At 41.6% G+C, this 24,191-nt stretch overlaps 2 protein-coding genes across 2 annotated transcripts; both read right to left on the bottom strand.

Moving 5' to 3' along the window:
* Nucleotides 1–1,226: 1,226 nt before the first annotated feature.
* On the bottom strand, nt 1,227–15,217 carry LOC308083467 (uromodulin-like; the record flags this gene model as incomplete). Its single annotated transcript, XM_080425781.1, has 7 exons — nt 1,227–1,325; nt 1,425–1,584; nt 1,905–2,147; nt 2,628–2,770; nt 3,083–3,270; nt 5,084–5,318; nt 15,086–15,217. 7 exons carry the CDS (start codon nt 15,215–15,217, stop codon nt 1,227–1,229), a joined length of 1,200 nt encoding a protein of 399 aa, XP_080281907.1.
* Nucleotides 15,218–21,104: 5,887 nt separating this feature from the next.
* Nucleotides 21,105–23,248, bottom strand: LOC308083466 (histo-blood group ABO system transferase 2-like; the record flags this gene model as incomplete). The annotated part of the gene is made up of 3 exons (XM_080425780.1): nt 21,105–21,271; nt 21,536–21,770; nt 22,295–23,248. 3 exons carry the CDS (start codon nt 23,246–23,248, stop codon nt 21,105–21,107), a joined length of 1,356 nt encoding a protein of 451 aa, XP_080281906.1.
* Between the last annotated feature and the right edge of the window lie 943 nt (nt 23,249–24,191).

Genomic DNA, 24,191 nt, shown 5'->3' with positions numbered 1-24,191 from the left:
GGTAGGTTACTAGTATTAGTACAACCCAAGACGAAGGCAGCTATGCTGGAGGTATGGATGGGCTTTACCAGAACATTGAAATAATTAATTCACCTTGTTTGCATTTGTTTATGAGCTTAAAGTATGATTTTGAGACAGTTTTTCCACGCAATGAGTGAATGAGAGTAAGTAATTACTTACTAACGATTAATCGTTACTATCTGCACCTCTGTTGTTGGCTCTGAACAAAAGACAGCAGCAACAACAACAAAAACAACACAACTTAGCATCAAAGCAAGCTGGCAATAATAATAATCTAAGCAAAGACTAAATACAAGATTACGTCACCCTTGGTCCACAGACACCAGTGCAAGAATTCACTCTGAAAAACTCCTAAACCAACGAGACCAGAAGGATTGTGATATTTCATTGGTTGATCAAGAAAAAGGTGAGTGGTATGTGATTGGATAATGTTAAATAATTTGTGGTATTGTACTGTATATTATGGCACAATCATTGGATGTTCATCCTACTGAGAAGGATATATTATGTTTAATAATTGTGTGTATTGTGAATACTCTACTGCTGTGTAAACACGGAGGATTCATGTATTGTTGATGTTTGAATAGAAGTGCTTGTCAGTATCACCTTGTTTTTTCATTATTGAGTTAATTAGTTATATGACACACATTAAATATGTGTCATAACTAATTTCCGTGTTTTTCATATCCTTGACATCAATTGTTTATGTCAAGAAGGATATGAAAAAACCTTCATTGATCAGTGTGTTTTCTTACAAAACTGAAGATAAGATATTTTTAAAGCACTTTTATAAGCATTGAGGCTACATATATTCTATTTTTGTATGAATATACTTCATCATTGATCATTCACATATTTCTATATTTACTAAATATCTATATAATGATTTATTTGGGACTTGAACCTTGAAGAAGCAGACACAGATTTGCAATTTAATGCTCAAATCATCATTTATTTGTTACCATATTATTGATTACAGTATTTGTTTATTTTTTCAGAAGAGAGAAATATAAAAATGGTTAATGATTAGTTAGATTAGATTAATCATAGCATAGCATATTTATGAAACCTACGCACCAAATAAAAATCATACGATTAGAAAATGTAATATATTGGAGTCAGTTAACGATGTCCGCTGGTTCCACTTTAACATTATTGAGATGTCAGCACTTCAGATCCTTGTATTTCATAAAATACAGTTTTTCTCATTGTTGTTCTTGATACTCACAGGTGATTGGTCCAATGGTGATGGGTTTGAACGGTACAGATGTGGAAACGGAGCGACGACGCCTCCCTGAGCAAACCTGTGAATGGTGAAGGAATAGCAGTAAGCACACAGTTTGCTACTGACTTAACTGTCTGGTGTGAAACAGCAGAGTGTGGAAAGAAAGTGTGAAACTTACAGGAGAACATGAGGAGGCTCTCTGGTCACACAGGTGGAGGCTGCAGTGAAGGTAGATATCTCTGTAGTCTCCATGGAACAGGAAGAGCAGGGCAGAGAAACGAGCCTGGAGGGAAGAGCCGTTCTCATCCACTGTCACCTGATGACGGTTGATAGAACACCTGGAGAAAAGAAGGGTCACGTTGTAGGCTCATCTGTCAGTCTTTTCTTTTTATTCAAATGATTAAATTCATACAAAGACACTGAACTTATAATAAACAGTCTTCACATTATAGATGCTACGCTATTGTAGACTCATGCGACATCACTGTTGCATCCAACATTCTTCTCTTTTCATAAGGATTTTACATTCATACAAAGACTAAGACTTCACATTATAGTTGATATCACAACCCCATACCCCACTCCCACCCAACTCTCTCTTTCATTTCTTGTTTATTGTGACACAAACCATCTGCTGAGGCTGAAGAATGAAACATACTTGTTTTGAATGAGGAAGTGTCTCATGAGGTCATCAGGGCTGGAGGAGTGAGTGGCGTAGCAGTCGTCCAGAACGACCGCAAACCTTGGATCTGTTTCCCCTACAGATACTCCTACATACAGGGCAGAGCCCACTGGCAGGGTGACTGGGCCTGCTGGGTAAGGCTCTGTGTAGTTGGAGTTTTGGAACAAGGACATGGAGGTGTTGGTTGGTGAACCCACACCTGATATGCCACCTTCAAGCCTGTCAAGGAAACATATCATGTAAAGGATCAAACGGTATCAGATGGGTTTGGTTTGGCCGAGTGGCTGGCTGTCACTGTAGCAGAACATTTTTGAAGTGCAAACTTAAGAACTGTCTTGGAAAAAAATACATATTAATGGCCAACATTAACTATGTATAAAATATGGCATACAAATACTGTAGTTTCTCTAGCCTGGATCAAAATATAACAGCAGAGAAACAAGTTGAAGCCTGAAATGTAATATACTAGTCTCTTCTTGTATGGCAGCAACTAGAGGCCATTATAACAATGGCAGATGAATTAATAAAGAACCATTCAAAACACACTTAAATCTGTAACCTTTTTTCATTTGTCTGTCTTTTCACAGTTCTGTACCAAGGCTGTTTGGTGCAATACAGTTCACATTTACTGTACTGCAATACATTGTATATTCACTGTGTTTTCACTATCATTTGCAATTTTGAGAATAGGTTACTCACTGAAGGTTTGGTCTGATAGCCACATCTAGGCTGGTCTCTGTGTCCAGAGGATAGACACAGGAGAAGGGAAAACTCACAGGAAGTGAGTTATTTGCAGGATAGACAAATAAACTGTTGGAGTAGATGGCATGGGTGTTGTTGGTCTGAAAGACAGAGGTTAACAGAATGGTCAGCCCAGTAAATCATCTAGCCAGCTCGAAACAAAGTATCAGTATAGTACAACACATAATTAAACAGAATGACTGAAAAAAATAGTAAAAAAAAAAAAAAAAAAAAAATATATATATATATATATATATATATATATATATATATATATATATATATATATATATATATATTGTACTGTGGCCAACAGCATCACTGTGGCAGCCACAGCACAAAAGAAAAACAAACTTTACTGCTGATGAAGACAATCCTATAAAACAGCTACAAGTTATCAGACAAATCCTCACTGTCAATGTGTTCCCACAGGTGTCAGCCTGACGTTCCACTTGGTACCACACTGTTCCATCACGCTCTGTGAAAGATGAGCACCGCGGGTCGGCCAGGTGACCAGAGGATCCATTCAGACCAGAGGATTGCAGACCAGTCAGCAGCAGACCAATCTGGATTTGACTCTGACCACAAATAAGTTCAGAAACTGGCAGGAGATGAATTAAAGAGGTGAAAGATAGGAGGGGACAAAAATAAAATAAAAAAAGCAAGGAGGGCAAGAGGAAAATAACCAATTAGAAGTGTAAAGTATTTTGTATAAGTATGTTATGAAAATATGAAAGAAATAAGGGAAGCCACTGTATAATTCCAAAGATACTTCCAAAAAGTACACTGTTAATATAACATACATTTATTTATTCTCAATCAATCAAAAATCTATGAATTGTGGAGCTATTCTATTTGTATAAGATTTTTTATAATGTATTTAAAATACACTAAATACAATAAACTATGTAAGGTTTTATTTAAATTTATGGTGCTATGAAAGACGCGTTGTGAGCTTGTAGATTGGCTATTTTCACTATGGGAAATAGGTCTTAAGTCGTTAATTCATTCATGAACTTTTTTCCCTGCCTTGAAATGTATTGGAGTAAAAAGTATACTATTTGTCTTTGAAATGTACTGGAGTGAAAGTCAGTATGTGTCCAAAAATACAAATACTCAGGTAAAGTACATGTATACTATATACTGTATACTGTATACTCAAAACATGTATATATATATATATATATATATATATATATATATATATATATATATATATATATATATATATATATGTATATATATATATATATATATATATATATATATATATATATATATATATATATATATATATATATATATGTGTGTACTTAACATACACCTCTAACAACAAAAGGAGGCACTGCTCTGAAGCAAGTCAAGGACTTATATAATATAATATATACAAATACCTGGGCTCAAGGGTCAACTCAACCGAGCAAGATAGGAAGACACTTGCATGGAGGGGCCTGAACGGTGTATGGAACTAAAACCTACCCCCACAAATCAAACTCAGTTTCTCCTACAGTATATGCGACGGTAGAGTCTGTTCGGTAACCGGATAGGTGGGCATCAAGGAAAAGTGGGCACCTCAGTGTTAAATTGGCTATTTAACATACTTTACATTACTTAAGACCATTTTTCAAATATTTATTTTTTCAACATTTTGGACAAAATAGTCAATTTTACATGGAGTGGCCCAGATCTCCCGAGTCTGCCCATCTGTGGGAACCAACGCACGGGCATCGGTCACGAGGACGGGAAGCGATAATGAAGGGCTTGTCTGAGGACGACCTAGAGAGTGAGACAGTACTCAAGTAATTGTACTTGGTTACTGTCCACCACTGCTAGGGAGGTCCAACAGTGGATGATATTGATGGCTTAGGTCAGGTTATAACAGACCACACTGAGTACTGTGAGAGGATCGTTCCCAAGAAAAGAGTATGCTTGGTGTGTGGGGGGGTATAGCAGGATTACTACAGTAGGTACAGTTCAGCGAGCACGGCAGTGACAGGGTCCCACGTGGGATGGGCCCAGATGACGCCCAACCAGAAACAGCGGCAATATCAGCAGTGACTGTTGCACCAACAGCAGCGACAGTCTCAGTCAACAGAACCAACAGCGGCTAAGTCGGACTGCAGTACTTGCCAGGTACCCATGGTACCTGGAGGTACATGAGGTACCTGGGGGGCATTGTGTCTCTCCATAGGAGGTCTCTCTCTCTCTCTCTCTCTCTCTCTCTCTCTCTCTCTCTCTCTCTCTCTCTCTCTCTCTCTCTCTCTCTCTCTCTCTCTCTCTCGCTCTCTCTCTCTCTCTCTTTCTCTAGCCATTTCATGACGTCTTTAGTGTGGGATAAAATGTTGTTATTGTGTTATTATCACATTTTTGACAGCACTCATTTATTCATTGACTTTATAATTCACTGTGCTGACCTGTGTTGTCCTCTGTCTCAGAGACCTCAGGATGGGTGGTGGCAGGCAGTGTGGTGGCAGGCAGGGTGGTGGCAGGTTCAGTGGTAGCTGGTGGCTCTGCCAGTTGAAGGTCATATTTGCCGTTGTGGCCTACCCGGTATCCAGCAGAGCCCCCGGCATCCCACTTGACAGTGTACCTGAAAAATGATCGCAAGTTCACAGCGGTAACCACACCGGGCCCAGGCGGCGTTCCATCCTGTACCAGAGCACACAAGGCAGTGTCAATTGTGTTGATGTAAACTATGAGAACAAATGTTCATCAACGACCTTGGGATCTCAAGGAAAATGAGATTAAAAAAAGTACCGTTCTTGATTATTGATTTTTAAATGTTGATGAACACCAGTGGCGGCCCGTCAGTAGGGGGCACTAGTGCGCCACACCACCTCTCCTAAACCTAGATCTTACTTGAATAAATATTTCTTTAAAATATATATATATATATATATATATATATATATATATATATATATATATATATATATATATATACCTGCTTATATCACTGATCACATGACCTCAATCAATTATCCAGTTCTAGGCAACATAGAAGGGGGGGGGACTTTTTTCTTATTTCCACACAACAGCTCTAAGGTGTATTAAAGAGATAGTTCAATGTTGAAAATGAGTGGTATTCCCCTTTAACTTAACTTAAAAATGTCAAAAGCCTTTATTGGTATCTCTAATGCATAACAAGAATAGAAAGGATTATGCCACACAGCCTTCATCAGGATGAAAAAACAAAAAACAAACCTATACCAAGAAACAATAAGAAACAGTTTGTGAGAAGAAAAAAAATAGATACAACATAATCAAGCCCATCAGCAAAAAAATACAATAATAATTTAATCTCCAATATTGAATTATTAAAATCACAGCATCTAACACATGAACAAACATTACTATAAGAACACATTAATTCCAGTCCACCCCTTAGCAGAAATTATTATCTATTTCCTCATTTAGACCTGGAAACACCATGTCTTTGAGTTTAAAAATCCAAAAGGTTTGACTCTGTAAAAGGCGTTTGACTCGATCCCCACCTCTCCGGAAAATTGGGGACCACCTCAATGGCCATAACCTTAAGGAAACTGGGGCCAACATGACCAGCCTGTCTGTAATGTTTAGCCATCGGATATTTATCATTAAATGTCCTGATGGCATGAATATGTTTGCATTCCAACTGATATACAACATAAGTTGTGTTACAATTGACAAATGCAGTATGTCATTTCCTACTACATTCATGTGTAAAAAACATTTCCTTTAATTGTTTTTTACAAACTGTTTCTTATTGTTTCTTGGAATATTTTTTTTACAGGCTTCACATTATGATCTAGTGTGGGGTGTCTCTGCCTCCTTATCTAGTCACCTGCACTCAAAGCCATGTTTGTTCTGCATTCATAATTAGTCACCCTGATGAAGGCTGTGTGCCGCAACGCAGCATGCATGTCTAATTGTTTATTTATTTTAGCTATGCATAAGCCATACCATAAAGGCTTTTTAATGTTTCCACAAGTCTGCCTTGGTGAGGTCTTTTCCCTTTTTTGCCACAACACCTCCTGATTAGATACATTTGAACTAATCAGGAGGTGTTGTGTGAAATATACTGGTCTGTAAAACAGATTCTATGTGCAAAAGTCATTAACTCTAATCGCCTATACTATTAATCTTTTTGTGTCTGACCTGAGTTCCATATTGCCAGTCCCGTCCTCTAATCACCCTGCCTGGTGCCGATCCTTATCAGAGCTTCCAGCTCTGTGCCGGCGGTTGGCAGGGGGGCTGGAGATGGAGCAAATTTCAAGCAGATGGTAATTGGTAGAAACATGAAACTTTCACCAAAGATAACTTTAAAAAGTAAAAAAGAAAGAATAAAAAGAAACGGTGCCATGTGCCAAACATATTAATTACATGAAATGTGCTATGGACAACCATCTATCCCCACCTAGAATTTTTTTCTTTTTTAAACTATACAAGTGTTTCTGACTACATTTTCCACCATTTTGACTACACTGTGTAGTAAGTCCAATTGCTACCAGTTTGTTTGCGGATCGTCAGTGGGCTAAACTTATCAAAACTGACAGTACAGTATACAGTAGAGCTTATTAATATCTTATTTGCAGCTACAATTCTGATAATTCTGAGATTCTTCTTTATGGTCCCCTCAGTGCAAGAGCCCAAATTCTAGACAGTCTAGGCCTCATGGCAACCAATGTGACTCCTGTTGCAATAAATGTAGGTGTCCTATTTGACTCCGAGCTTTGTTTTGAGACCTAGATTTTTTCCCTTTTTTAAGATAAAATCGTTTCTATCTACAAAAAATCTTAAGTGTTTTTATGCTCTAGTGTATTCTCACATGTATTAATGTCCTGTACTCCTCCTCCTGTCCTGGTCTCAGTCAAAGTTTGATACATTGCCTGCAAATGGCTCAGAATGCAGCAGCTAGGCTCATCACTGGAACTAGGAGATTTATTTGAGCACAGAACACCTGCTTTGGCTGCATTTCACTGTGTGCCCTTCTCTTTTAGGATTGATTTTAAGATTTTACTGATAACTTGTAAAGCTCTTCATGGTCTGGTACCCACCTATCTAATTGATATGCTAAAACCCAATGTGCCAGTCGTACCCTGAGGTTATCTGATCTGGGTCTGCTGGTTGTTCCTATAAATCTATGTTGGTGATCACAGGCCTTTGCCATCAAGGCCCCCAGACTCTGGAATAGCCTACCACAGGACCTCAAATTAACTAGCTCACTAATAAGTTTTAAATCGCTTTTAAAAAACCCTACATAAAGGCCTTTTTATTCCCCTAAACAGTAAGCAAGTGCCTCAGATTATTACATAATCTGCACTTGCTCAATTTATATCATTGTTATTGTTTCACTGCCTTGATAATCAGTTATCTGACATACAGGTATTTCAATATTGTTATTGCATTATTGTCATTATTTTTTGATAATTGTTTTTAACTGTACAAGCACTTTGTAATACTGTTAAGAAAAGTGCTATACGAATAAAGATTATTACTTATGTTCAGCAATTTATGTTGTCACCATTCTCCCTTTCCATCGCTCTGGGCACACCTTTGCCATGATCAGGTCACATTTGTCATAATGTCTGACTTGTTGGGAACAAGACTGCAGTACAAACACTCAAACCTAACAGTTACACAATGATAAACGTTTGTTTTTAAGAAATTGTTTTTGGAATGAGCAGTGCTTTGCCCAAAGATTTCAGTCTGCGGATAATGATTGGCTAATAAGAGGTGAGTATAAATATGTTGGATGGAGCAACCAAACCAACCGATATACCAATAAGAGGACATTAGAGCCAGCTTACCTGGACTGTCTCCAGTAACATTCTGTATGAACAGAACTAACAGAATAGCTGACACTCTCATGGTCCACATCCTGGAGATCTGACACAAACCTGTTGAAAATGTACAAAACATTTTTAGACAGACTGCAACATCATAAGAGAAAACTATTATAGAATGTAAATGTAGAAATTTACAAAATATGTTATTATACAGAAATCTTTGGGTGCCAATATAAAATTATTTGCCTATCCTTACCTTACCTTGCAGAGGTTGTGTGTTAAGATTCAACCTGGAGTTGAGAATTTATAAGTCTCTAAAGCTCAACAGTGACTGCCCACTTTTTGAACATCTCCACTTCTGGAAGTGACATTCCGTGATTGATGGTTGGGAAGGTGACATAACAAAAATACGTGAAAAACTGGCATCGTCTTTAGTTCCGATAAGGCGATAAGCAACTTGAAAACCTCAGACCACAACTTGAAAAGCTCAGAATACCTATGCAGTAAAAAAGTTGTTGGTGTCATTTAAGTATGTTAGAAATGACCTTGTCTAATTAAAAGCAGGCATAGAGCTGAGTCATATCTACACGTATCTCATTACAAGGTGTGGGTCACTGGGTGCTATTGTCCATGCAGTCATGCAGTACAATTTTGTTGAAGCTCATAACGACAACAATTATGAAATCCTCCTGGACTAGCCTTTATCTTAAAATGTTATAGATCTCTCCCTGTACTCCCATTAGTTAACTAAAACTACAAAATAACAACAACAAAAATAGAATTGAAAAACAAAGCAAAACTAGAAAAAGTGCTCCTCGGAGCACAGGTCTCCGCCAGGTCAGGTAGGTTGTTGTGGGCCAGCAATGTTCGGAATTCGCCAATCAGGATGGAATAGGAAAAATCGGACGGAACCATCTTGATCACTTGACTACAGAGATAATATGTACCGATTTGCATGATGTTTGGACAAAATGAGTTGGAGTAATATAAAAAAGAAAAGTGTTGCAAAAATCTGCCTCCTGGTGGCGCTATAATAGGGCAATGTTAAAAGGGTGGCATTTGTTCCTCAACGAAGTGCGAATGTGTGTGCAAAGTTTCACCGCAATCGGACGCTGGGTTCATGATTTTCAGCTGTTTGTTCAAAACGGGCCACTCCTGCAAAGTTTAGATGTCAATCTTTGCGTGAAATTTAGATAAAATCTGAAGGCTTAATATCAACAAATGTATTTTACTTTAGACGGCCTCCTGGTGGCGCTATAAAAGGCAAATGTGAAAAATGGGCAAATGTTTTTCCTTGACCTCTAGAGAGTGTGCAAACAAAGTTTTACACAAATCGGTGCAGTTATTGATAAAAACACAAATCGGCCTGTTATAGCGCCACCATGAGGCAGATTTGAAACATTTTACGTGGCATTTCTTTCTCGGCCTAATGGGAATGTGCGTGTGAAATTTCACGGAAATTGCAAGCTGCGTTCATGATTTGAGGCATTTTGTTCAAAACGGACCAATCCTGCAAACTTTGGAGGCCAACCTTAGCCAATGAGGATGGAATCTGGGAAATCGGAAAGATCCGGGTTGATCTCATGACTATAGAGATACTGTGTACCGATTTGTATGACGTTTGGATACAATCTGTAGGAGTAATGTAAAAGAATGGGTTTTGCACAAATCGGCATCCTGGTGGCGCTATAACAGGCCCATGTGAAAATTTTGGGCCAGAGGTTCTGAATTGGCATCCAGGGAGTGTGTGTGCACAGTTTCGATGCGATCAAGCCAACGGTGCCAGAGATTAGCTGCGGACAGACGGACAAAAAAATATTTCTGTCTCCTTATGAACTGACTGTTTTTTTTATTAGTGGTGTCTCTTTTAGTATTTTAGTTTTTAGTATCGTAGTTTTAGCATTCTTTTAACTAGGAGTAGTTTTTAGATTATATTGCCAGTGGAACGAAATTTCGTTCATTTATGCATTACATGTATATGTTGAATGACAATAAAAACTATCTATCTATCTATCTATCTATCTATCTATCTATCTACAAACACACGGACGGACGGACGGACGGACGGACGGACGGACGGACAAGGGGTAAAACATACTCTCTCGCCATACCTTCGGCCTGGCGGAGACAATAAACATTATAACTGCCCACAAAAAAGTTAGGAAACGTAACTTCGGTCGATTATTTCTCCCCTCAATAATACCAATTGGTATTGTGTTTTATATCATTTTTATTGTTGATTAGTCACCTTTACAATGAGGTACAGATTGTAAGGATCGGGCATTCGTGGAATGAGCAACACAGCTAAACGTGTGGATAGTGCCCCCCCAAAAAAAAATCCAAATCCCCCAATATGCTGTGTGTGTGTGAGAGGAGTCAAGCCAATATTTTTTTTGATGGCGACAACCTCACTTTTTTTCTTGTTTCTTGATTTTACCTCACTTGTTTCTTGATTTAAGAAAAAATGTCATATTTTTTGGATGCCACTGCACGTCCCCAATAGCACCTTCCCGCGACCCCACTTTGGGTCGCGACCCATAGTTTGAGAACTGCTGCTATAGACACTTCCAGCCTCACTTTTCAGGTCCCGTCATACGCAGGCGGTGCCAGAAATCGGGTCATTACGCCAGGGGGTGTGCTATCCCTCCGGTTGCTCCAGCGAGCCAGCAGCCAAGGGGTTACCAACCCATAGGCAGCCTGTACCAGAACCCTGCTACTGTGCTGCAAGCTTCAGGTGTGAGACAGCTAACAGCCACCCCGTCACTCTGCTGCAAGCTGCAGGTGTGAGACAGCTAACAGCCACCAAGACAGCCAATTCCGCCCTTCCAGAACGGTCAAAAGTTGATCTGGCTAACCTACAAGCTGCTGATCCCTCGATGGGTGCTCTCTTCCGTTATAGCAGGAAAAATGGATGCCTGGGCGCACTGAGAAGCAAGGCCTCCCTTCTGAAACACTGGGTCTTCAGAAGCAGTGGGATCCTCTCACCCTCGAGGACACGCTGCTGCACAGGGTGTACAGAAGGCCAGACGGAAGGGGGGAAAGTCCATCAGCTGTTACTTCCGGTGGGGTCTGAGGGAGGAGGTGTTCCGCTAGCTACACTGCAACCAGGCGGAAGTGGCTCAGGGGTAGAGTGGCTGGTAGAGCGGACGGATGGAAACCGCAAGGTTCCCAGTTTGATCCCGGAATCCCCCAGAGTTAGTGTCGAAGTGTCCTTGAGCAAGATGCTGAGCCCCTAATTGCTCCCGATGAGCAGGTTGGTGATTTGCATGGTTTCCTCCGCCATCGGTGTGTGAATAGGTGAATGTAATGCACTTTGGATAAAAGCACCATTTACCATTTAACCATGGTCACCAGGGTACAGAGCGAACCACTGAACTGATCAGGCAGAGGTATTACTGGCCAATCAAACAATGGTGCAAACGATGCAGCCCCTCAAGGGACATATGGGCATCCACCATCCATCAGGTCGCCAAGCCCCTGGCTGTGTTCTCCAGCTCTTTAACAGAAACAGAAAATGTGTTTCATGTCAGGATACCAATTTTATTCAATCAGGAGAGAGAACTCACACAGGATACAGATTAAACAAGTGAAAATGGAAGTGATGACAAAATCATAACTGGAACAATATAAAATGTAAGCTGATGAATGGGTACTCTCTCCTGATTGGTTGAAAATGCAACCCATCTGAAAATGTATTTTCTGTTCATTAAAGAGCTGGAGAGACAGGGAGACCCCTGTTACTGAACAAACACACTGTAGCAATGATTACTATCATGTTTTTTTTAAATGTGTTTTGTAATGTGTTTTTGTGTGAACCCCAGTAAGACGGATTGATTGATTGGCATGGCATCAGCTAATGGGGATCCTTTTCAAATACGGTAAACAAATAAACCAAATAAACACTCTACAGCAATGATTACTATCAGAATATAGTGCTTTAACCTTTTAACGAAAAATGTACGCTTTGTTTTGACTCAAAAAGTATTGTATTTTTTTTTTTTTTTTTCCAATTATCTTTTTTTTAATAAATGAAAAAAGTAATTGAAAGAACACGGCCCCCTCGCGTATTAGGAGGGCAGGGTGAGTCACCAGAACCAAGGACGGGTGTTTTTGATGAATCTAACATGGTTAAAATGGAGTTTGAAGTTACAATGGGTTTGTATAGGAAGGGGGCGTGTCTGATAAAATGAATATCAAATGTCTAAATACTGAATCGAGCAACTTAAAAACTGTCTGGGGGGCTCACAAAGGCCTGAGTAGACAATAAAATGACCAAAAGTCCCGACCAACAGGTTGCGAACCACTAATTTAAACTACCAGATTAAAATGATTATCTCCACCAGGCAGAAGGCAAAGGGGGGAGGGTTTATTTTGGCCTGATATGGACTTCTATCCAACCTGGTGGTAATAGGTTCCCATATTGGCATGTCATGTCATGTCATGTCATGTCATGTCATGTCATGTCATGTCATGTCATGTCATGTCATGTCATGTAATATAATATAATAGGTTCCCATATTGACCTGACGGATAAATTCTTATAATATAATATAATAGGTTCCCATATTCACTTAGAGGAGACATTCCACTGAGCGCTTCTTACTCTTAACTCTTTTGGGAGTTAAGAGTAGACCATATATTTTTTCTCTGTTAGCTGTATAACGTAATTTGATATGGTTTTGACTTCAACATTAGATGCCCATAGGTACTAGTATAACTCTTAGTGCTTAGTTTAACATTGTATAGAGTACAGAAGTCCTGACTCGTTCATCCCCTGGTTCGTAAAGTAATTTCTCTATGGAGAATAACATTGGGTCATCTTAGAATCGTCTCATATAAGAATTGTGTTCCAAAAATAAACAAACTGTCTCGGCGATATTGTCAGGGAGGTGGCCCTGTATCGTTTATGATAGTCAGTCACTTATATTTGATACAGTCTGTTTCTGGCGAAAATGTAACTAATTCGGTGGAAGTAACATTATCGTTTTCTCACCGTCAGTTGATGCTTCATAAGAGTCAAACCGCCGGGGTCATTTGTTTATTTTTGCAACACAGTTCTTATTTGACGCGATATTAAAGACGTCTATGGGGATTCAGAACGGGGTGGAAAACCGCGAACCAGGTAGGATGTTAGCCTGGGACCAGACGAATCTGCCAGTGAAAATAAAAATGCCCTCAGCGATTTGGGTCTGGCACCGCTCCGTTGTGAATCCATTTCCTGCTCCCGAAGTCTGGGGTGACCAATCAGGGCCCGGTATTCAAATATGGGAGACTGTTATTGGTAGTTGGTAGCAGGTCTAACCAATTGCACCGAGAGCCATTGTTTTGATCCCGCCCCGTTGGGAAAAAAACGTCCTCATAGAAGCAGCAGACTCATATCCACGCAGTGATATAGTCTGGCTACGCGAGGCTAGTAGGATGTGTAAATTACGTCAGACTTCGGTGCTCAGAATTTACCGCATAATCAGCAAAATGGCGCATAATTATGCAAGGTTAACGTTTTTTCAAAAAGGCCGCATCGCATCGCATAATATGCGCAGTGCATCGCATAATGTGCATCGCATATTTCCGCATATTTAGCAAATTTTCACATATTTCAAATTTTTCGCAACTTTTCGCATATCGCATACTGCCGCATATTTCACAACTTTCCGCATATTTCACAACTTTCCGCATATTTCCTAACTTTCCGCATATTTCGCAACTTCCCGCAATTTCACCGCAAAATCAAGGATTTTATTTTAGCCCGCATAATCAAGAGTTTTAGCCCTTATAATCAAGGATTTTTGCCCGCGTTTTTCTGGAGGGTCTAACTTTAGTTGGACTCACTCTAACACACAGTTCCACACCAAGCCTATAGTGAGGGATGTAACAAAAAAAGGCTCAGTTGTTCACTTCCGGCAGAAAGTGTGAACATTTGCATCTGGCATGTTTGAAGTGTATGCTGATTTCAAATTTTGCCGGATCCAAGCACTTTTCCCATGGGATCTGGTCGTAAAATGAGAATTAAAGATGGCCGTCAACGTTTTTGGTTCAATTAGGTTTTGTATTCCAATCTTTGACACCTCATCACTTTTGAATGTGAAACAAGTTTGTTTTCATGAAACCCAAATTGTAATGCAGCAATACTTTGACATTTTTTGTTTCTGTAGATTAATTTAGCAGATTACGGTCTGTTTTTATGGCAAATTTTATTGAAACCAGTGTTACTCCAAAGTGCTTCATCTGAGCCTCATGATGTTGGTGTCTCTACCTATGTTTTCAGGGGTATTCTTTCACATGAGATCATATTACTGGGTTCACACTTATTTAATATTTTTGTAGCAACAGTGAAAACTCATTCTTCAAAAACAGCATATTACAGGTCATCTGTGCTCTTATTTTAAATTCCACCGACCATAAGTCAAACACTTACTTTCTGTCATGATCCGTGACATGTTCTGTGTCCCTGCAGCGGCATTGTATACTCTGCAGCGAAAGGCATATGAAGACTACCAGGAAACGTGCGCAATTGAAAATGTACTTCCATTTGATCTTTGGTGCCAGACGATGGATACAGACCGACCCCAGTTTTGTTAGTGGAATAAGGTCCTGCAGATGGAGTGTCTTCTCTTGGCATTCATAAGATCACAACGGGAAGCAAAGTACCCGCTGTATGTGGAGACCCTTACTGCCATCATTCCGTGGATGTTCGCCATGGACCACTACCATTACGCCAGATGGTTGACAGTGCATGTAACGGACCTTCAGGAACTTCCAAATGATTCCCCAGATACCCATCGTGAATTTGTCAAGGGGAACTTTGTCACTCAGAAGTCATCCCACAAGTTCTCTGCTTTGGCACACGATCAGATGCATGAACAGCAGAACGCTATTGTGAAAGGTGATGGCGGAATCGTTGGAATTACTGAGAATGAGGGGGCTCTTTGCCGGTGGTTGGTGGCTGGTCCCAAAATAGCCAGGATCCTGAGTGAGTTTGAAGACCAGTTTCAGGGACTGAGGAAAACTGATGTCCGCCACCACGAGCAATCACAGTATCCAGAAAGCCTTTGCATTGGATCTCAATAATGCAATCAGTACGTTCGAAAAGCTGAGGAATCTCAGAAGACAGTAACGACTTGTATGTGCTTGACACCAAATAGTCCGGGCCCTTAAGTCCATTTTTATGTTACAATAGTTCACTTTGTGATACAAGCACCAAATTTGGTATGAACAATGCCTAAGACCTACTTTTGCAGAAAAGCTCGTTAGCCACGCAAAAAACCCCAATATGGCTGCCTTTTTCCAAAATGGCTGCTGGCGAAAGACATTTTATGTGTATTTTGACCTGGATTGTGATTGGATTTTGATTATTTTGGTATCAACATATAGTTTTGACTCCCCCCGCCCCCTCCCCCCGTTAGCTACGCGGGAAAAAAACAATATGGCTGCCATTTTCCAAAATGGCTTCAGGCAAAAGGCACTTTATGTGTATTTTGACCTGGATTGTGATTGGATTATCCAATTTTGATTATTTTCGCATCAGAATATAGTTTTGACTCCCCCCTGCCCCCTCCCCCCGTTAGCCACGCAATTAAAAAAAAATATGGCTGCCACTTTCCAAAATGGCTGCTAGGGAAAGACATTTGTGTATTTTGACCTGGATTGTGATTGGATTTTGATTATTTTGGTATCAACATATGAGTTTTTACCCCCCCCCCCATGTCTGGATCACAAATGGTTCTAATCGTCACATTTGCAGGCACTCAGCTGTGTGCACTGAAGGCCAAAGCGGTAGCACTTGCATCTACCACGACATTCAGTCTTGCACCTGCATTTTGTCAGTTGTTCACAAATCTGGGCAATTGGTAGTGTGTCATCCACGCTACTTGCCAAATGTCATCTTCTGCTCGCCATCCCCAGCTGGCAGGGCTCTCTGTATGCATTTGACATACAGCTGCCTGGCTTCAGACACGGGCAACTTGATAAGTGGCGTGCTTCAAATTATGTGCAAGAGATGCCTTTGTAGGCGGAATGGCATCATAGGACCTCTGCTTCCATGCAAACAGGTAAAATCTTGCATCATCAACCCCATCACCAGTGCTGTTCTTGTCATGCACTGTTACTGGTGGGTATTGACTGAGCTTCTGGAAGACATGAGACTGAGGCTGACACGACCTCACATCCAGTGAAAGCGTGAAAGAAAAGGAGTCAAAACTGCCAAAATAATTTCAATCCAGGTAAAAAAAACATGCTAAATGTCTTTAGCTGGCAGCCATTTTGGAAAATGGCAAAATAATAAATTAAATAAAAAGAAAGACAATAAAAAAAATTAAAAATAAGAATAATAGTAATAATAGTGATAATAATGTCACATTTTTGATATTTACAGCAAAATATCAGGAGAGAAATTCAACACATTGCTCAGTCACAGGGGGTTGGGGGGAGTCAAAACTACATTCTGATGCCAAAATAATCAAAATTGTATAATCCAATCTTTCGCTGGCAGCCATATTGTTTTTTTTTTGGGTGGCTAACATGCTTTTGTGAAAAAGTAGGTCCAGAAGAAACTGTGTGGAAAATTTGGCGCTTGTATCACAAAGTGAACTAGAAAAAGTGCTCCTCGGAGCACAGGTCTCCGCCAGGTTAGGTAGGTTATTGTGGCCTCCTGGTGGCGCTATAATAGGCCAATGTGAAAAGGGTGCCATTTCTTCTTAGGCCTTGCACGGCAATCGGACCTTGCATTGATGATTTGAGGCATTTTGTTCCAAAAATGTGTGTTGCTAAATTAGACCTGCTGGTGGCGCTATAACTGGCCAATGTGAAAAGGGTGCCATTTCTTCCTCGGCCTAGTGGGAATGTGCGTGCAAAATTTCAAGGAAATCGCATGCTGTGTTCATGATTTGAGGCATTTTGTTTAAAACAAACCAATCCTGCAAACTTTGGAAGGCAATCTTAACCAATCAGGATGGCATATGGAAAATCGGACAGATCCGTGTTGATCACATGACTATAGAGATACTGTGTACTGATTTGCGTGATGTTTGGATCAAATCTGAAGGAGTACTGTCAAAATATATGTTTTGCACAAATCGGCCTCCTGGTGGCGCTATAACAGGCCCATGTGAAGCATTTGGGGCAGAGGTTCTGAATTGGCATCCAGGGAGTGTGTGTGCAAAGTTTCGCTGCGATCAAGCCAACGGTGCGGGAGATTAGCTGTTCACAGACGGACACACGGACGGACGGACACACACACACACACACACACACACACGGACGGACAGGGGGTAAAACATACTCTCTCGCCATGCCTTACGGCCTGGCGGAGACAACTATCGTGTCACTAACCGCCTGTAACTGCCTCTGTGTTCACTTTAAGATTTGGAATGGGGCGGAACTAATTGTCATAATATCACCGTTTCCGGGGACATTTTATAGCGTAACACTATAGACACGGGGACGTTTTAGCGTGTAACACGCGTGCCAAATTCTCCGCATTTTCTGTTATATTAATGCCACAGTGTTACCAAGAAGACCCCAAAGTACCCCCTAATTTCCTCACATGTGTAATGCAGCCAATAAGGTACAGTTTGGTGATGTTTTGTGTTGTTTTTGTGCTAAGAGAATTACTTTGATTCTAGTGTGTGTTGTTAAGCACCCAAGCTAAAGAGCTAACTAAATGTTTGCTGTGTGTATTGTTGTTGATGTTGTAGTTTGTCTAACTTGTTTTACTAAGATTCATGTGTTTTGTATGTGATTACGTTTATTTATTTGACAGTATTGTAAGACTATGACACTAAAGTAATAGTAGATATTGATTTATTGGTTTATTGTTTGATCTGTGATTTTCTGTATTTTGTTTATGTTTATCACTCACAGTTCTCACGGTCCGGATTGGAATAAATCCTACCTGTAACTTTAAGAACGTGTTGCTGTCTGATCATTACAATAGAGGGAATTACAGTGAGAACTTACTGCTCCAGAAGACAGCACCAGAGAGCAGTGATCAACAACATCAAATCAAGTAAGATGTCTAAGAGTGGCAGCCAGCGTGTAGTTACTGTGGATGTACATCGCACAGACATGCAGGCAGAAGCACCTGACAAAGAGTGTGACAATAAAGGAGTCATTCCACGAAACCGGTACGATTTGCACTTTTTTTTTTTTTTTTAATGACCCAAATGTTTCACTTTTCTGAATACCCCACAACATTAAGGACATATTTAACTTGCAGAAAAAAGTATTTTCCCATCTCAGGCATTAAATCCATATTATTATTGGTCATTATTATATGATACGGCACTATATTTTCTCAACCCCGTTATGGACACTCTGGAAGCCGTTTGAATATGATTATGAACTGTATTTGTAATTAAACAAACATTTTCCTATTCATAAAATGTCCCTCACACTAATTCAATAATTGGAAATATAAAAAGTACATAAATTCTCCCACTTCTGTTATACTAAAGCCTTAAATGTGCCATTTTTTAAAATTATTTTATGCTTTTTTATCATAAATCTACTTTAGCATCTGACTTTTAACTAAACAAGGTATTGTTATGATTGCTCTGAACATTTCTGACAGAGTTCAACAAACATTACATACATTTTCATAAAATATTAAAGAAATAATCACAGAAAATATAGGTGTGACAGGGTTGAGACTAGGATAACAGGGTTGAAGGTGGTAAACGGGGTTGAAGAGACAAATACAGCTTAACATAAATAGTTGTTTTTAATCTCAAATTCAATGTAATATTTTCTATAAACATTGTATTTCATTATGCAACCATTTAACTCTATAACTGCCAAAGACGTTTATAAACGTCTTTGAGAAATTAGCTGTTGCCTGCCAAAGACGTTTAAAAACTTTTTTCAAAAAAAGATTTTTTCTAAAAAGATTCTCTAATTATTTAGTATATTGACACCTTTTCGATATTCCAAACGAATAAGGAGATAACAATTTCCAAAGATTTGCTGCTCCATCCACTTCAATGTTAAAATTGAAACGGACAAACAATTCACAATGTTTTTTGGTTTGAAACTACTGGTTTTGAGCTATTTTCAAACATCAAACAACACATGACAACAAGGTCAAATTGACCTCGTTGACATTTGTGAAACCACACCTGAATCTCATTTTAGACATTTTCTGGGGATCAATCATACTTGAGAAAAATATTTTGTGGCTATGCGAAAAGGTACCAAAATCGGTCAAAACCCTGGCAGAGGCTACAGACTGTTCTGAAAAAACTCTGGCAGGGTAAGAATTAAGAAGAACAATAGACATCCATTTTAATTTAACTGAATTTTATTAACACTCTTAATCCAGGGTCTTAATGATATGTAATATAGCAGTTCTACTAGCAGTTTGCTAATGATCTAATGATCCCCTTAATCCAGACTCTTGTCTGGAGGGTTACTGTCAGGAGGGGCTATGTCCATGGGGATATTGACAGGAGGGGACATGTCTGGATGGACAGGTTCGGGAGGGGCCAAGTCTGTGTCCGGGCAGTCAAAGTCCGGGGGGACCATGTCTTCAGAGCACTGTGGTGGGCCTTCCGCACTGTCAACAGCAGAATGGACAACATCCTGTTCAGGGGCTGGAGAAAGTCAGACTGTGAGAGAGTCAGACTGGGCAACATCAGACCCTTGGTCAAGTGAGTCGTCATCCTCTTCTGAATGAACTTCATCATCACCTGCCTGCATCAGCCAGTTGACTGTACGGACATCACTGTCTTCCATCACGTCAGGCACTTCAGGGCACAGATCACTTCCATGTGCAGCAGCATCACATTCTGAGTGTGCAGATCCACTGTCCACTTCACCCTCACAGGGCAAGAAGCTAACAGAGAGTAGTAGATTCCTGTGGACGACTCTCTCTCTCTGCCTGTCAGGCAATCCTTGACTCTGTAGACATTGATCTCAGGCTTGACTGACATGACCTCATAAGGAGTCGACTCCCACTTGTCTGTAACTTTGCGTTTCCCTGGCACACCTCTGTTGGCGATCAACACTCTGTCTCCAACGACGAGGGGTGAGCCCTTGACTTTACGATTGTACAGCTTAGCATGGCGAGTCTGTTCTTTGAGACTGTTCCTCTGCACAATCTGAGCAGAGGAATCATGTAGATCTTTCTTCAGGTGGGACACAAAGTCTGAGTGGCTGACAACAGCGTCATTGGTGAGAGCATGCTGAAACATGACGTTGACGGGAAGACGAGGGATTCTCTTGAACACAAGGTAGAGCGGTGCAAACCCTGTTGTCTCATGCTCCATGCAGTTATAGCAGAAGGTGAGCAACTGCAGCATTTGCAGCCACTTTGCTTTGGATAGAGGGGGAAGGGACCTGATCATATCTCCCAGCGTTCTGTTAAATCGCTCTGTGACACCATTTCCCATGGGGTGATACGGAGTCGTATGGGATTTCTGCACCCCGGCCATCTCTAGAAGCTCCTTAATCAGCTTGCTCATAAAGTTGTCTCCCTGATTCGAATGCAGACGACGGGGAAAACCATAAATGAGAAAGAAGTCATTCCAGAGACGACAAGCGACTTGCTTGGCAGTCTGATTCTTGCATGGGAAGGCGTGTGCCATCTTGGAGAAATGATCAGTCACGCCTAACATCCACAGACTTACTCCCTTGCTCAGCAGTCCAAAAGTCTATGCAGACTAATTCCATAGGCTCAGAGGTGACTATGTTCTAGTGGTGCACGGCTGTGTGGCTCAGGTGTCTTCCCTACTATGCAGCGCTGACAGGACTTAACATAGTACACAACATCACGTTCCATGCCACTCCAGAAGAACCGTTGCCTCACCAGAGACAAGGTACGGTGCTGGCCTTGGTGACCCGCTGTGTCATGGAGACCGTGGAGTTGGGCACTATGAAGTGGAATAAGCCCTGCTTATTGTGTTGTCATTCTCTTGTTGACTGACAAGCTGGCTCTGCGGGAGTGCAGTGGACTGGTCTTCCTTCTGCAGAAGATTGAAGTCAGCATCTGTTCCCATCACGTGACTCAGACCCCCAGTGGACTGAGCATTGAGGATGGCTCTGATGTGACTGAGCATCTTGTGTCTGGTGGAACTGCCTCTTGCACTGGCATGTTCGATGTCTCACCGCCTTCATCCACAACAGCCTGACAGTTGTTGGACACTCTGAACACCTCTTGCACGGTTCTGTCGTTCACGCCGTTGACCTGGTCCAACAGCGAGGTATAAGGCTCGGTCACAAGGCGATGACTGACACACGACTGGACAAACGGCTCACGGCTCAAGGCGTCGGCTACGATGTTCTTTGGGCCGGGGATGTACTTCAAGTCAAAGTCGTATGCAGTGAGCTTCGCCACCCACCGCTGTTCACACACATCAAGTCTGGGTTTGGTCAGAATGTATGTCAAGGGGTTATTGTCAGTCCATGTGGTGAAGTGTCTGCCTTTCAACCAATCGCTGAACTTGTCACATACTGCCCATTTCAAGGCCAGAAATTCAAGCCGGTGTGCGGGGTAGTTCTCTCTCTCTCTCTCTCTCTCTCTCTCTCTCTCTCTCTCTCTCTCTCTCTCTCTCTCTCTCTCTCTCTCTCTCTCTCTCTCTCTCTCTCTCTCTCTCTCTCTCTCTCTCTCTCTCTCTCTCTCTCTCTCTCTCTCTCTCTCGGTCCGGTCCGGAATTGTCCGGTCCAAGCGGGTCGAAAGCGGGTCGACCTGACCGGGTCGAATTGTCCTGGGTCGAATTCTCTGGTAACTATGTTGTTGTCTTTTGCCAACACTTTTTTCCGCCTCTCCAAACTGCCGCTCTAGCCTCTAGGTCGCCTGTATGGACGCGCCGGCCCTGCTGATGACTCTTCCTACCAATACGCGCCGCCAGTCCATCCTGGCCGTACCTTACGGTAGTCCTTATTGACTGTAGAGAATCTGATTATTTTGATATCTGGCCTTATGAAGTTCCAGTGCCATTGATACTCTGGAGACAGAATCTTGGTGGGTTTGTTCAGCCATAGGAATCGGTTCAGATGACTCTCTTCCTGCCACGCTGCCTCGATGCCCCGCTGGGCGTCCAGCTCAAAGTTGTCGCTGCACGTTGACAGCATGTGACGGACGGCCTCCGGCTCCCCTCCGAACGCGCCCGCGGGATAGTAGAAGTCGCCCTCGTCGGCGGACATGAACGCAGAAGACTCCGGCCTGCGTTCGTAGGGGAACGCAGGCCGTTCCTTGTCTTGTTGCATAAAGTGCAACACGGCGACCAGCTTACCTAGAGCTTCAGTTCCCCAGCGGTCATGGAACTTCGAATCGACGTCGAAACAGAAGATGTAGTCGGCGCCATCGCTCAGCTCCGTTTCGATAAAATTGGCAATGATTTTGAACCTGCCGGCTCCGATGTCCTGCCAGCGTTTTGAGTTTGGCACCGGCCTGACCAACAACTCCCGTCCTGCAGCCATCTTAACGGAGGGGACTTGCTCTGGCCTATCCGTGAAGACGTAATAATGGACTTTAAATCCCACGAAGAAGTGGATCTCTGCGGTTTCCAGGAAATCCTTGAGGAATTGCATATATTCACCAACGGCAAAAACTGTCAGCCCTATGGTGAGGTCGCAGGGTTTGTAGATGGCATCCAACAGCGCGGGTTCAAATGTGGAATTCCATACTATGGGAGCCAACCAAGGCGTCAGAGCGACAACGTCGGTGCGTCCATTCGGTGCGGTCAGGGACCTGGGTTTGTCGTAGCGCATGTGTTCCGGTGCAATCGCTCCTCTCGGACACGGCCGGGCCAACGGGGCTGCCGGAGGCGGGTCCTCATTCTTCCAATTCAAAGACAGGTGGTTTAGGATAGCCAACATTCCCACAGTGACGATTATTAGACAAAAGACCCATCTTTTGTCTGGTGGCCTGAACAACCTGGTTAGAGGGCGAGCCATGACCAGATCTGTAGTCAAAGCTTGAGGGCGAATAGTCTTTAGAAGTCCTTAGAGATAGTCGGAGAGTGAATTACTTACTAAATTAATTACTTACTTGAATAATTCTGCTTCTCGGTCGCGGTTCATTCATAGTGTGTTCACCATTTATATAGTGCTTGGCTGGATGCTCGTGACATCTCACTGATGTCACGATAAGCTATCTCCATATATGGAGTTTACAATACTTTGGATAGGTCGGAGAACTCCACATAGGGAGCACCAGTATTCACCATGTCAATCTATCAAATACCCATATTACGTGAAGGGAGTGAAAGTCTTTGTTACAGCCACCCCGCCTTGACCTTCAGTCACAGGCCTGTTTGGGCTGTAATCTGTTTTACTTGTTAAGTGTCTTCACGGCTACGCTGATTGTTTGTGTCTTGAATAAATGTGTTATTACTTCGATACTTTGATATGTGAAATCGTGACGTCACAAAAAGCTTGCCGTTGCCCGGTACAACTAAATCCTATTTGAGGTTGAGTGATATTAATTCAATCACTAGAATTGTCTGGTGGAACTGCCTCTTGCACTGGTATGTTCGATGTCTCACCGCCTTCATCCACAACAGCCTGACAGTTGTTGGACACTCTGAACACCTCTTGCACGGTTCTGTCGTTCACCGCCGTTGACCTGGTCCAACAGCGAGGTATAAGGCTCGGTCACAAGGCGATGACTGACACACGACTGGACAAACGGCTCACGGCTCAAGGCGTCGGCTACGATGTTCTTTGGGCCGGGGATGTACTTCAAGTCAAAGTCGTATGCAGTGAGCTTCGCCACCCACCGCTGTTCACACACATCAAGTCTGGGTTTGGTCAGAATGTA

The sequence above is a fragment of the Gymnoscopelus braueri genome, assembly GCF_963280865.1.
Source record: "Gymnoscopelus braueri genome assembly, chromosome: 4".
NCBI lineage: Eukaryota > Metazoa > Chordata > Actinopteri > Myctophiformes > Myctophidae > Gymnoscopelus > Gymnoscopelus braueri.
The sequence above is the reverse complement of the archived record's forward strand: the minus strand, read 5'-3'. Positions and strand labels throughout refer to the sequence as shown.